This window comes from Lissotriton helveticus, chromosome 6 (genome assembly GCF_964261635.1).
Source record: "Lissotriton helveticus chromosome 6, aLisHel1.1, whole genome shotgun sequence".
In the NCBI taxonomy this organism is placed as follows: Eukaryota; Metazoa; Chordata; class Amphibia; order Caudata; family Salamandridae; genus Lissotriton; species Lissotriton helveticus.
In genome coordinates, this window is record NC_136067.1 from 2080932408 (window position 1) to 2080944272 (window position 11865).

The following is an 11865-nucleotide window of genomic DNA, read 5'->3' on the forward strand; positions in this document are numbered from 1 at the left end:
AATCATAATAAGCTACAGTTCAGCTGAACACTCTATGTATTGCATATGTTGAGACTGCCAGCAACCAAATGGTTCAAACAGTAGCAGTGTATTACTTTTGTAGATTGTCCAATAGAGCACAAACACATACAATGAAAAAATGGACACCTCGTTCTATGTTTTCCTGCCTTCTTTGATTAATTTTGAATTCACTAATTAAACTCTTTGGGAAAAATATAAGCAATCAACAACTGTGAACCAGTGTTGAAATCAGAATCTGTGTTTACTTTTCAGACACATATATCTTCCTAGGTTTGTCCATGGGTTTCATAAATTGTTCTCCCACAAACTGAATGTAGGTATATACCAAGACAATAGGACATTTTAACTTCCTTTTAGAATAGTGTATGAGTGTGGTTAAAAGAATGTGCCTGTCACCGGAAAATGAAAAGAACGAGATCAACATTTTGTTGATTTGATTCTTGGAAAAAAAATACTTTCCCCCTGAGATAGTTCTCAATTCTCAACTACAATGGCTACATTTTAGATGTTTTTCTCAGTTCATTCCTTAGAAATGCTAAAACCCTGGGTGCCATAGTTTTAGAATACCAACATTTTGAGAAAAAAAGGAAGCAAATGTTGTTTTTATATTTCAGTGCAAAAGAATATGAAGGCTTAAGTGGAAGCTATCCATGAACAAAGGGTATCACAACTAGAGGAAAGGGTGGGGGGGCAGAACTCAACACTTGAATGGCTAAAATTGCTAGCACTGCTTGAATTTAATACACATATGTCTAAGGCATTCCCTGTCGCTTGTATTATAGAGTTTCAGAAGGGTTGTAATTTAAATGTCTCTAGCTTCTTTGAAGGTTTTGTGTTTGCTTTTTTTTTATTACAAACACAAAAATACACAACCTATGAGGCACTTCATCAGCTGCTCATACCTCTTGCTTCATATGTCTGGGGACCTGTCATAATGTGCTTCTTACACCTCTTCCCTTATCCTGTCCAATATTTTGTTGCATTCTTTCTGATGGAGCAAAACCTTAAGCATTCCAGTTGAGGTTGATAGTTTCTTTCTTTCCTCAACATTCTCACATAAAGTGAGAACCAACAGAGAGAAGGGCTAGACCTTTACCCTAATGATTTTTGTCTACTTTAGTTCCCGGTTAGCCTACTAGTTTACGCCTGAAGTTGGTGTTATATTTTACATATATTGTGTAGAAAGGCTACGTTTAAGATTAATCATGCTCCCATTTGTATTGCATACAGGTGGGTGAGACAGAAGCGCACATCAGCCTCTAAATTTTCTGAGACCTGAGTCTACAGACCTCTCTGCTACATGCTAGCCAAGGAGAAGTCAATAAGATAGCAGCCGAGAAATCTGTCTTGCAGCAAGTTGGGAGCAGAAGCCTCTTACCACTGTAAAGGTCACTTTCATCAAACCCTCTACCTAATTTTGCCAAGTTGCACAAGGCAATGTTCCTGCTTCATTATGCTCTGGACAGGAAGATGTTGCCATTACCAGCCAGCGTCACTGAATCCACAGTGCCACTCTCAAAATCAAAGCCAATATATCTCACTGCTATAATGGCTTCAGTAATGGGTAAGACCAGTGAATTGAAAATGTAAATGTCACAGTGTTGCTTGAATATGAATTTACATTGAAAAAACAAAAGACAAGAGGCGTTTGACAAAACAGGAACAGTTGATTTAATTAAACACTTCAGAGGATTTGAGGACTGTCTCAAAGGCCAATCGATCTGAACAAGCTCCTATATATTTCTTAGGGTATCACAAAATGTTTTGTCAATCATCTTTTGGTAAAGAATGCAGGTCATGTCTTCAGAGATGTTATTCAGGCCTTTGATAACAAAAGCAGGTGGGTCTTGAACGTGCATGGACATTATGTGGCCAGTGGGTAATGTGTCCAGATTTTCGAAATGGGGAGCACATGATTACTGCATGTACCTTGTATGCTGTGTCCTGATTGGCTACGTGTTCCTAACTTTATGTTGCTTCTGACTCGATGTTGTTTTAGGAACAATCCAACACATTGCTTTATTGGGGACAATCCCTCTGGACCATTGTGGTGCTTTTGGGCCTATCTGTGGGATTGATCTGGGATTTACTTATCTTTCATTTGTCTGCCGGCTATGTACCATCCCACCTGTGATCTTTCAATCAGTGACCTCGGGCCTGGGTTTCAGCACCTGGCTGACTATGTATTTCTGAGTTTGGTTTATGTTGAGTTCATAACGGGTGAAATTATCAAGAGAAATACGATTTTGTTTTTATACATGAAAGTATCATTAGTCATATTGACATCGACCTTCTCAATATTAACATTTCTGTAGGTGGAGTGGTGTGGCTCACTGGTTAGAGGCGGCAGACCCTGGAGCAGAAGTCGGCCCGGGACCAGGGTTCAATTCCCGACGCGGCAGGGTCATGGACCAGGGTCAGCGGACTTGACAATGCCTCGGTGCCTACTCTAACCTGGGGTCCCACTCGGCAACTCTGGGCATTAGCTTGCCTAATCTCCACAACGGCCCCATCAACGCCGGGGATGCCTGGCTCCACCTTGGGGATTCCCAGTAGGGACCATCCCACAGGGAAAGCCAGGACGGGTTCCCCAGCGGTATACAGCGCCAGGACGCCCCTTTGCTGGGGCAGCTGTGCGCTTTACAAGTATACAACATTTAACATTTAACATATAACTTTAACACTCAGTCGACTCACTCAAGGTCCTTGAATATTTTTTACTTCTCTTAAGTGAAGAGCCAGTTTTTTATTAACCTTCGATTATGTAAACCCATCTTCCTTGTTTCTAAATCCTCAGTGATCTCTATTTTGGAGGCTACTTTTAGTTTAAAATGACACTCACTTGGCGTGTTACACTCATTGTAGAAACCTTTCTTGTTTCATATGAGTGATCTTTCTAAATCGCGTTTGCACTTAAACATTTAGGTTGCTCTTTATAAAAACACTGTGTTGAATAAGAAATCCTCCTAGTATATCTATTAAATGAACATTTAATCTCTGTGTACCATAGAGCAACTTGTTTCATAAGACACCCTTTAAAATGGAAAACATTACTGGGTGTTATATTAATTCAATGAATTACCCATGTAATTCTTGAAGTATTATAAGGAGTGCATTTGAAGCTTCTGTACAGGAAACAAACTATAGGAGATGACCTCTTGCTTGGAGAATCAACTGGATATTTCTTCTCCTTCCTCTCCAGTTACATATCTTGAGCCATATGCGTACTAATTCATTCACTAATATATTGTGCACATCCCTTTCACACTGAGCACATATTAAATTGTTTGTGTCTTTATTTTTATTTTTGGCTCATTCTATAATGATAATTCAATCAATCAATCAGCAAATTTGTAAAGCGTGCTACTCACCCGCTTGGGTCTCAAGGCGCTGGGGGGAGGGGGAGTCGCTACTGCTCGAACAGCCAGGTCTTGAGTTGTTTCCTGAAGGAGAGATGGTCCTGGGTCAGCCATAGGTGGGTGGGGAGGTAGTTCCATGTCTTGGCCGCCAGGTAGAAGAAGGATCTTCCTCCGGCGGTGGTTCTGTGAATTCATGAGACGGTGGCGAGGGCGAGGCTGGCGGATCGGAGCTGGCGGGTGGGTGTGTAGAATGCGAGACGGCTGTTGAGGTATTTGGGGCCCAAGTCATGGAGAGCCTTTTGTGCATGGGTGAGGAGTCTGAACATGATCCTCTTGCTGACGGGGAGCCAGTGCAGGTCTCTCAGATGGCCAGAAATATGGCCGTGAAGGGGGATGTCCAGGATGAGTCGTGCAGAAGCGTTCTGTATGCGCTGGAGTCTTTTCTGGAGTTTGGCTGTGGTTCCAGTGTAGAGGGTGTTCCCGTAGTCCAGTCGGCTGGTGACGAGTGCCTGGGTGACCGTCTTCCTGGTTTCGGTCGGGATCCACCGGAAGATCTTTCAGAGCATGCGCAGGGTGTTGAAACAGGAAGACGAGACGGCGTTGACTTGCTTGGACATCAAGAGGGAGGAGTCCAGGATGAAGCCCAGGTTGCGTGCATGGTCCGTTGGCTTGGGGGCGGTGCCCAGGGCGGGGGACCTCCAGGAGTCGTCCCAGGAAGAGGGGGATGGTCCCAGGATGAGGACTTCCATCTTGTCTGAGTTCAGTTTCAGACAGCTGAGCTTCATCCATTCCGTGAAGTCTTTCATTCCTTCCTGGAGGCTGGCTCTGGCGGTGGCGGGGTCATTGGAGAAGGAGAGGATCAGCTGGGTGTTGTCGGCGTAGGAGATGATGTTTAGGTTGTGTTGGCGTGCGATGGCTGCAAGGGGGCTCATGTAGACGTTGAAGAGGGTGGAGCTGAGCGAGGATCCTTGCGGAACGCCGCAGATGACTTCGGTGGCCGCGGATCGGAATGGGGAAAGCGGATTCTCTGGGTTATTCCGGTGAGGAACGAGATGATCCACTCCAAGGCCGTTCCTTGGATTCCGGTGTTGCTGAGGCACTGTATCATACGGTGTCGAAGGCTGCTGATAGGTCCAGGAGGATGAGGGCAGCTGTTTCCCAGTTGTCGATCAGGGACCTGGTGTAGTCGGTAGCTGCAATGAGGGCAGTCTCGATGTTGTGGTTTGCTCGGAATCTGGACTGCGAGGGGTCGAGGAAGGCGGTGAGTTGTTTGTTGACGGTCTTCTCGATGACTTTGGCAGGAAAAGGGAGGAGCGAGATGGGGCGGAAATTCTTGAGGTTCGTGGGGTCCGCGGTGGCTTTCTTCAGGAGGGCGCTGAGCTCGGCATGTTTCCAGCTCTCCGGGAAGGTGGCGGATGCGAAGGAGCTGTTAATGATGTCCCGGAGTTGGGGTGCGATGATGGAGTCGGCTTTGTTGAAGAAGTGGTGTGGACAGTGGTCGGTTGGGGAGTCGGAGTGGATGGTGTTCATCGTGCGGGTGGTGTCTTCGGTGCTGACCGGGGTCCAGGTGCAGAGGGTGGTGGCGGGGGGCGCAAGTTTGGTGGTTGGGTGCGTGGTCTGTGTGCCGAAGCTGTTGTGTATGTCGGCGATCTTGCGGTGAAAGAACGAGGAGAGTGAGTCGCAGCGGTCTTGCTCGGTTGTGATGTCGTTGTTGCAGGCGCTGGGGTTGGAGAGCTCTTTAATGATGCTGAAGAGTTCCTTGCTGTTGTGGGTGTTGTTGTCCAGACGTTCTTTGAATGTTGTCCTTTTGGTGGTGCGGATCAGCTGGTGGTGTTTGCGGGTGGCGTTCTTGAGGGCTGTCATGTTCTCTGTAGTCTGGTCGTGGCGCCAGGCTATCTCAAGGGTGCGGCAGGTTTTCTTGGAGTTTTTGAGGTCGTTGGTGAACCACAAGGCTTTCTTGCTGCCGGGTCTGCTGGGAGGGTTCTTCAGTGGTGCGAGGTCATCGGCGCAGTTGATGAGCCACTGTGTGAGGTTGCGGGCTGCTTCGTTGGGGTCCCTCGTGTTGGTGGGAGGGTTCTGGCTGAGGGAGGTGGTGAGTTGGTCGGCGGTGATCTTGCTCCAGCTTCTGCGGGGAACCTGTTGTGGGTGGTGGTGGGTCGTGGTTCTCCTGAAGTTGAAGTGGATGCAGCTGTGATCTGTCCAGTGTAGTCCGGTGGAGTGGCTGAAGGAGATGTGCTTGCTGGAGGAGAAGATGGGGTCTGGCGTGTGGCCGGCGTAGTGGGTGGGGGTGTTCACCATTTATTTGAGTCCGAGGTTGGCAAGGTTGTCCAGGAGGGCGGCGGTGTTGCTGTCATTGTTGTTCTCCAGGTGGAAGTTGAGGTCCACTAGGAGGATGTAGTCTGAGGAGGTAAGGGCGTGCTGGCTGACGAAGTCTGCAATGGCTTCGCTGAATTGTGTGCGTGGTCCAGGAGGTCTGTAGATGAGAGTGCCTCTGAGGGTGGTCTTGGGGTCAGTGTGCATCTGAAAGTGAAGGTGCTCGGCGGCGGTGAGGGTGTCGTCGAAGTTGGTCATGATTCGGATGGTGTTTCTATGGACGATGGCGATGCCTCCTCCGGTTTGGTTGACGCGGTCCCTCTGGGTGATCTTGTAGCCATTCGGGATGGCTATGGCGATGTCGGGGGCTGAGGAGGCGTTCATCCAGGTTTCTGTGAGGAAGGCGACGTCTGGTGATATTGTGTCGAGGAGGTTCCAGAGTTTGATGGTGTGTCTGTGGACGGACCGGGTGTTGAAGAGGATGCACTTGAGGTGAGTGTTGCTGGTGCCTGGCTTGGCAGGAGCGGTACAGGACCGGAGGGAGGTGAATTTGCAGGCTTGGCAGGTGAAGGGTCCGTGGGTGCGTTTCGGGATGGCTTGGTAGCAGGCGGGGTTCCGCCGGCGTTGAGTGCGTGGAGGGTGGGGGCATCGTAAGTTCGTCATGTGGGCTGGCAACTTTGGGGGCCAGGGGTCCTGGTGCTGGGCACGGTATGGGCACCAACAGGCGCAGACGGGCTTGCCTTTGGCGTGCCAACGGCGCACCCACTGCGCGCCCACTGCGTGCGTCCGGTGCGCGCCTGCTTCGTGGTCTGCATAAGAGCGCTGACGGGAGGGAGGAACAGCTGGGTGGTGGGAGCGGGGTGGCGAATGGGGAGTCAAGGGTATCAGGGGGGCGGGGCCGCAGGGAGGCAGCGGCGGGAAAAGTGCGGCAAGGAGGCAGCAGGAGACCGGGATGAGCAGGCGGCAGCGTCGTGGGGGCGACCTAACCTGAAGGCAGGGTCAGAGGTCGCTCCCTGCGCTGCTGCGTGAACTCCTTAAGAGCGCTGGCGGGAGGGAGGATCAGCTGAGTGGCGGGAGAGGGGCGACGAATGGGGAGTCAGGGGTGTCAGGGGTGGCAGGCCACAGGGAGGAAGCAGCGGGAAAAGTGCGGGATGGAGGCAGCAGGAGACCGGGGTGAGCAGGCGGCAGCGGCGTGGGGGTGACCTAACCGGAAGGCAGGGTCAGAGGTGGCTCCCTGCGCTGTGGCGTGAACTCCTTAAGAGCGCTGACGGGAGGGAGGAACAGCTGGGTGGCGGGAGCGGGGAGGCGAATGGGGAGTCAGGGGTGTCGGGGGGAGGGGCCGCAGGGAGGCATCGGTGGGAAAAGTGCAGCAAGGAGGCACCAGGAGACCGGGGTGAGCAGGCGGCAGCGGCGTGGGGGCTACCTAACCTGAAGGCAGGGTCAGAGGTCGCTAATTCCCTAACTATTTCCAGTTTACAATGGATATTCCTTCACTTTAAAGCTCTTTGTATTTGATGTATTTTGTGACTTATTAATAATGTCACCAAGCACCTTTTTGACTCTCTTCCAAAATATATTGTGTTCGACATTGTTCTTGCGTTTATCTGCACCTAAGTCTACCCAAAGTCTGTGGGTTGCTTCTGTAGTTTGCTATCTCTTAAGGTATAATTTAGAGGTGGATCACACACCAGTGGCTACCCTGAGGGTCCAGTACTAAAAGGTTGCACTTGGTAGTCAGTTTTCTGACACCAAATGTTCAGACAGAGCATGCCAAAAGTAAACTGTGTAATCCTACCATTGTGGCTTACTGCCCTGTGGGTTCAAACCACTTCAGCAACACTTTTTCTAGAATCAGAGAAAAAATGCAATGCACGAAATGAAGAGGTGATGGTGTGTTATATTAAAGAATGAAATGTTGTATCTGTATGATCCTTATGACACACATTATCATATTCTGGCAATTGTCCTGCTCAGATCCTCAAGATACAAGTGCACTGCACTTCTTGACTACAGCATTTATGTACAATTTGTTTATAATGTGTTTCTTCTTATTCCCCTGCAGATGTAATCAAATAATAAAAAGCACAATGAATGATAGCTCAGTAACAAGCTTCCTGCTCCTGGGACTATCTGAGAATCCTACAATACAGATCATTTTATTTGTGTTATTCTTCTTTATATATTTGGTCACTGTCATTGGAAACATTATCCTAATCACAGCCTGCATCTATGATCCTAAACTCCATACTCCAATGTATTTCTTCTTGTGCAACCTCTCCTTCATAGACATCTGCTATTCATCAGTTATTGCACCTAACTTGCTTGTTCAACTTCTTGTTGGGAGGAAAATCAGCGTCTCTGAATGTGCCACTCAAATGTACACATACCTACTTTTTGCTTGTGCAGAATGTGTCCTTCTGGCAGTCATGTCATATGACCGCTATGTAGCCATATCCTTTCCATTGCGTTACACAACCATCATGAGAAGGTCTGTTTGTATCACAATGGTGGTCTGCTGCTGGATTAATGGGAATCTGATGGCATTCATGGGTGTATTTGCAACCCTGAGGTTGCCTTACTGTGGACATAATGTTATCAATCATTTCTTTTGTGAGTCCACAGCACTAGTAAAGATTGCATGTGGCAACACTTTTGTTGCTGAGACGGTGATTTTCATTGGTGGAATTATAGTGCTGCTCTTCCCAAGCATCTTCATTCTCTTCACCTACGTCAGCATCATAAATACCATCATGGCAATTCGCTCTTCTGAAGGCCGACTTAGGACCTTCTCCACATGTGGCTCACACCTAGTTGTTGTCATCATATTCTACGGCACTGCCATCTCCATATACTTAACACCAAAGTCTGTAAATCAGAATAAAATGTTCTCTGTGTTTTACACCATGACACCCCCAATGCTGAACCCCATGATCTATAGCTTGAGAAACAAGGATGTCATGAGGGTTTTGCAGAAATCTACAACTGTGTGCCCATGTCATTAAGTGTACTACACGAATTCAAGACGTTATGCTGGAATAAAGAAGTAACCCCTATAGGAAATGAAAGGACATTTCAAATCCAGTAGTCATAATTGTATTGTTTTATCAATGATTGTGGAACAGTAGCTTCTCCTTCATCAAGTGTGTCTGACATCTTGAGGAGCGTCTCCAAGCCAAAGATAGCGCATGAATGCAGGGCTCCCGCGCCATCATCCCCAATGCAGGTGGATTACTAAACCAAGGAGGTTGGCCATGTGACCACACAAAAGTGCTTAAAATGGTGGTACCAGTCCAAACGCAGACAAAATGGAGAAGGTGAGCCGGCCTTGTGCCACTGTACCTGCCAGCTGTGTACCACCGCAGCAGGACAGTGTAGATGATGGTGGGCACAATGGTACACTGGAGCCAGAAGACTAGGGGCCTCATTTATGGGGATTTTACGTGGGGTAGCGCAGAAAGTGAAAGGGCAGGAATGCACCATATATATCTAACAGAATGCATTCCTGTGCTTTCCCACCTGGTGCTGGCAACATATCAACATGGTGCAAGGGTGCCTGTGTTGTTGGTAGGATTGTTTTTGTGGAGGAAGGACAATCCTGAGAGTCATGCAACACACAAATTTGGTTATTTCTCCTCGCTACAGGTGTACATGATCTTGTCAATATGTGAGAGCATCAAAATTGATGGCTGTTGCATGGGAGCACCCAGCACATTGCCCATGGAATACCTGCTGAGCACGGAATAAGGCAACACAGTGATTTGCATTGCTTTGCCTTACTCCCTGTCTATGAAGCCATTTAACGCCACGCAAAATAGCTTTGTATGACCTCATAAATAGGAGTTTGTAGTTTGCAGTGCCAGAGTATCACAAAAGTGATGCTCAGGGGGTGCGAAGGGCTCATATATATCCCCCTTAATGTCAACAACCTTAAATACAAGCAGATCAAACCATAGCACTGATGAAGGTGCTGCTTGTGAGGAAGAGTGGCAAGCATTAGCTTTGTGCAACAGTTCCCCAGCCACAGGTCGGATTAGCACTGTGCTGCCAGGATATCAGAGGGAAAACACCAGACCTCACCCCACAACACAGATGGTGAGTAAGTGGCAGATGACACCTATTCTTCACTCTCAGCCAGGAATACCTAAATGAAAATGTTCTGACAGTCACCTGATCTAGGGCCTCTCTCACATAGTGGAAACAATTTCAACCAACTGATTATAGGCCAGATAAAAATAGGTGCCCGCCGCTGGACAGTGATGGGCACCACCACAGACAAGATTGCCCCTCCTTTCTCTCATTTGGTTATAAAAAGTTTGTTTCAAGCAAGACAATAAGGGCCTATAGTATACCAGTTCAACAAATAATGAAAGGGAACCCTAAACAAGTAGCAGAACACACCTCCCCTGAAAACAAATGATAACCACACCTTACTTACTCCTGAGCGCTGGGAGTGGTTAGGTAAATGGAAAAAAAGCCCTAGCTTTGGGGCACTTCACTGAAGCACGAATGAAAATTGTCCCTTCTACAGACACAGGGATAAAGAATACTGCAAAAGGTGCAACTCAAAGGAGCAAAATGCTTTGGAAACAATACACAGTGTAATCACCAGAATTGACCCAACCATTAATAAATACCCCATTTCTGTCCAACAGGTAGGCAAATTTAATAAGACCCTCCAGGCCATCCACAAAGGAGCTGGGGACAGCCTCCTTTTGCAGTGGAACCAGAAAGCTAGAACCTGTGTCCAATACTTGAAAGAAAAAAACGCATTACAGAGGGACACCAAAGAGGGGAAACCCAATGACAAGAGGCCCAGGGCCCATGGCAAGTACCAATAACCAAGGCAGATCAACAAGTCCACCAATACAAGGACAGAGCTCAACAGGCAACAATTGCCAATGCAACTTGCCAGGCCATGGAGGGAGAACTGAACAACCGCTATGGACCGGTACATGTACACTGGCATTATACCATAATAACAGGTAGGCAAATTTAATAAGACCCTCCAGGCCATCCTGAACACTAGGGGTCATATTACACAATGCAGTGCATTTTCCTTGTTTATGCGAGATGCACCTTTCAAACGGTGTGCCCTGTGCAAACAAAGAGGGTGCACTGTATCAGATTGAATGTGCTGCCCCAAGGATAACCGTAAACTTGTTCTACCATGGGGGCAGAGCATACAAGTATAATACCAAGTGACATTGAAGCAGCCGGTCCATGTTTAACTGTGCAGGCAGCAACTCACCTGCACTTTTAAGAGAGGAGATAGATCCCCTGGCAGGCAAGTGCAGTGAGTGACTGTACCATCTTTTAAGGGAATGTTTATGGGGTTCTTAGGACCCCCTTACTCCAATCCAGAGTCAGTGATAGTACATCTACTGACAACTTGTTTGGCTCTGCGCCCGGTCCATAATACGGCACAGAGGCCAAGAGATTCCCTCCTTTGCGTGGGGTCACGTCCCCATGCAGATAATAGAATGCCCTCTGATGACAGCACTGGTGCTGTAAGGGTGCCTGGGCTATTTGTATTACAGAAGGGGATGAACAAGCATCTGAGGCCCATTCTGTAATACCAAAGTACCTGGGAGCATAGAAAGTGGGAGCAAACACCTGTTGTGCCCCAGGGGCACTTGTGTAATATGACCCCAGAGCTACAGAAAAACAAAATTGATGATGTTGCTTTGGATGTTGGACTACTGCAAGCAGACCTTGAAAAGCTTTGGTATAAGGGACCAGGAATTAAATCCACCATAGCATGAATGAGGCCATCATTTGTGGAGATGCAGAAACAAATAAAGGAGCTGAAATATAATGTCTAGAAAGGGGCATTCTAGAAACAATAGTATTAGAATTCTGGGGTGCTAGGGAAGCTAGAAGGAGCAAGCGACAAACTGGCTTATGAACACCATTATCCCAGACATCTACTCAAAATTATTTTCCATCAAAAGGGTACACCAGCTCTGTGTGTGACCACCACAACAGTGGCCTGTGGGTGTGCACCTATTAAAAAGAGACACCGTACTGCAAATCGTGAGAAACTAAGGACTAAGGGATATGGAAGGACACTCCAAGCTTCAGTATTGGAACACAAAATATGTATAGCAACAGTCCAGCGCACTCATACAGTATAGTAATACATCGGGTCGTTGTAATGCGAGAGCAAATGGAA

At 47.7% G+C, this 11865-nt stretch overlaps 1 protein-coding gene across 1 annotated transcript; it reads left to right on the forward strand.

Moving 5' to 3' along the window:
• The first annotated feature begins 7780 nt into the window (after positions 1-7780).
• LOC144763019 (olfactory receptor 2D2-like) lies at positions 7781-8695 on the forward strand. The gene has a single exon (XM_078648331.1). The coding sequence runs from the start codon at positions 7781-7783 to the stop codon at positions 8693-8695; it is 915 nt and encodes a 304-aa protein (XP_078504457.1).
• The last annotated feature ends 3170 nt before the right edge of the window (positions 8696-11865 follow it).

Excerpts from the sequence above, each read along its gene's own strand:
- LOC144763019 (XM_078648331.1), top strand. The coding sequence starts at position 7,781 with ATGAATGATAGCTCAGTAACAAGCTTCCTGCTCCTGGGACTATCTGAG.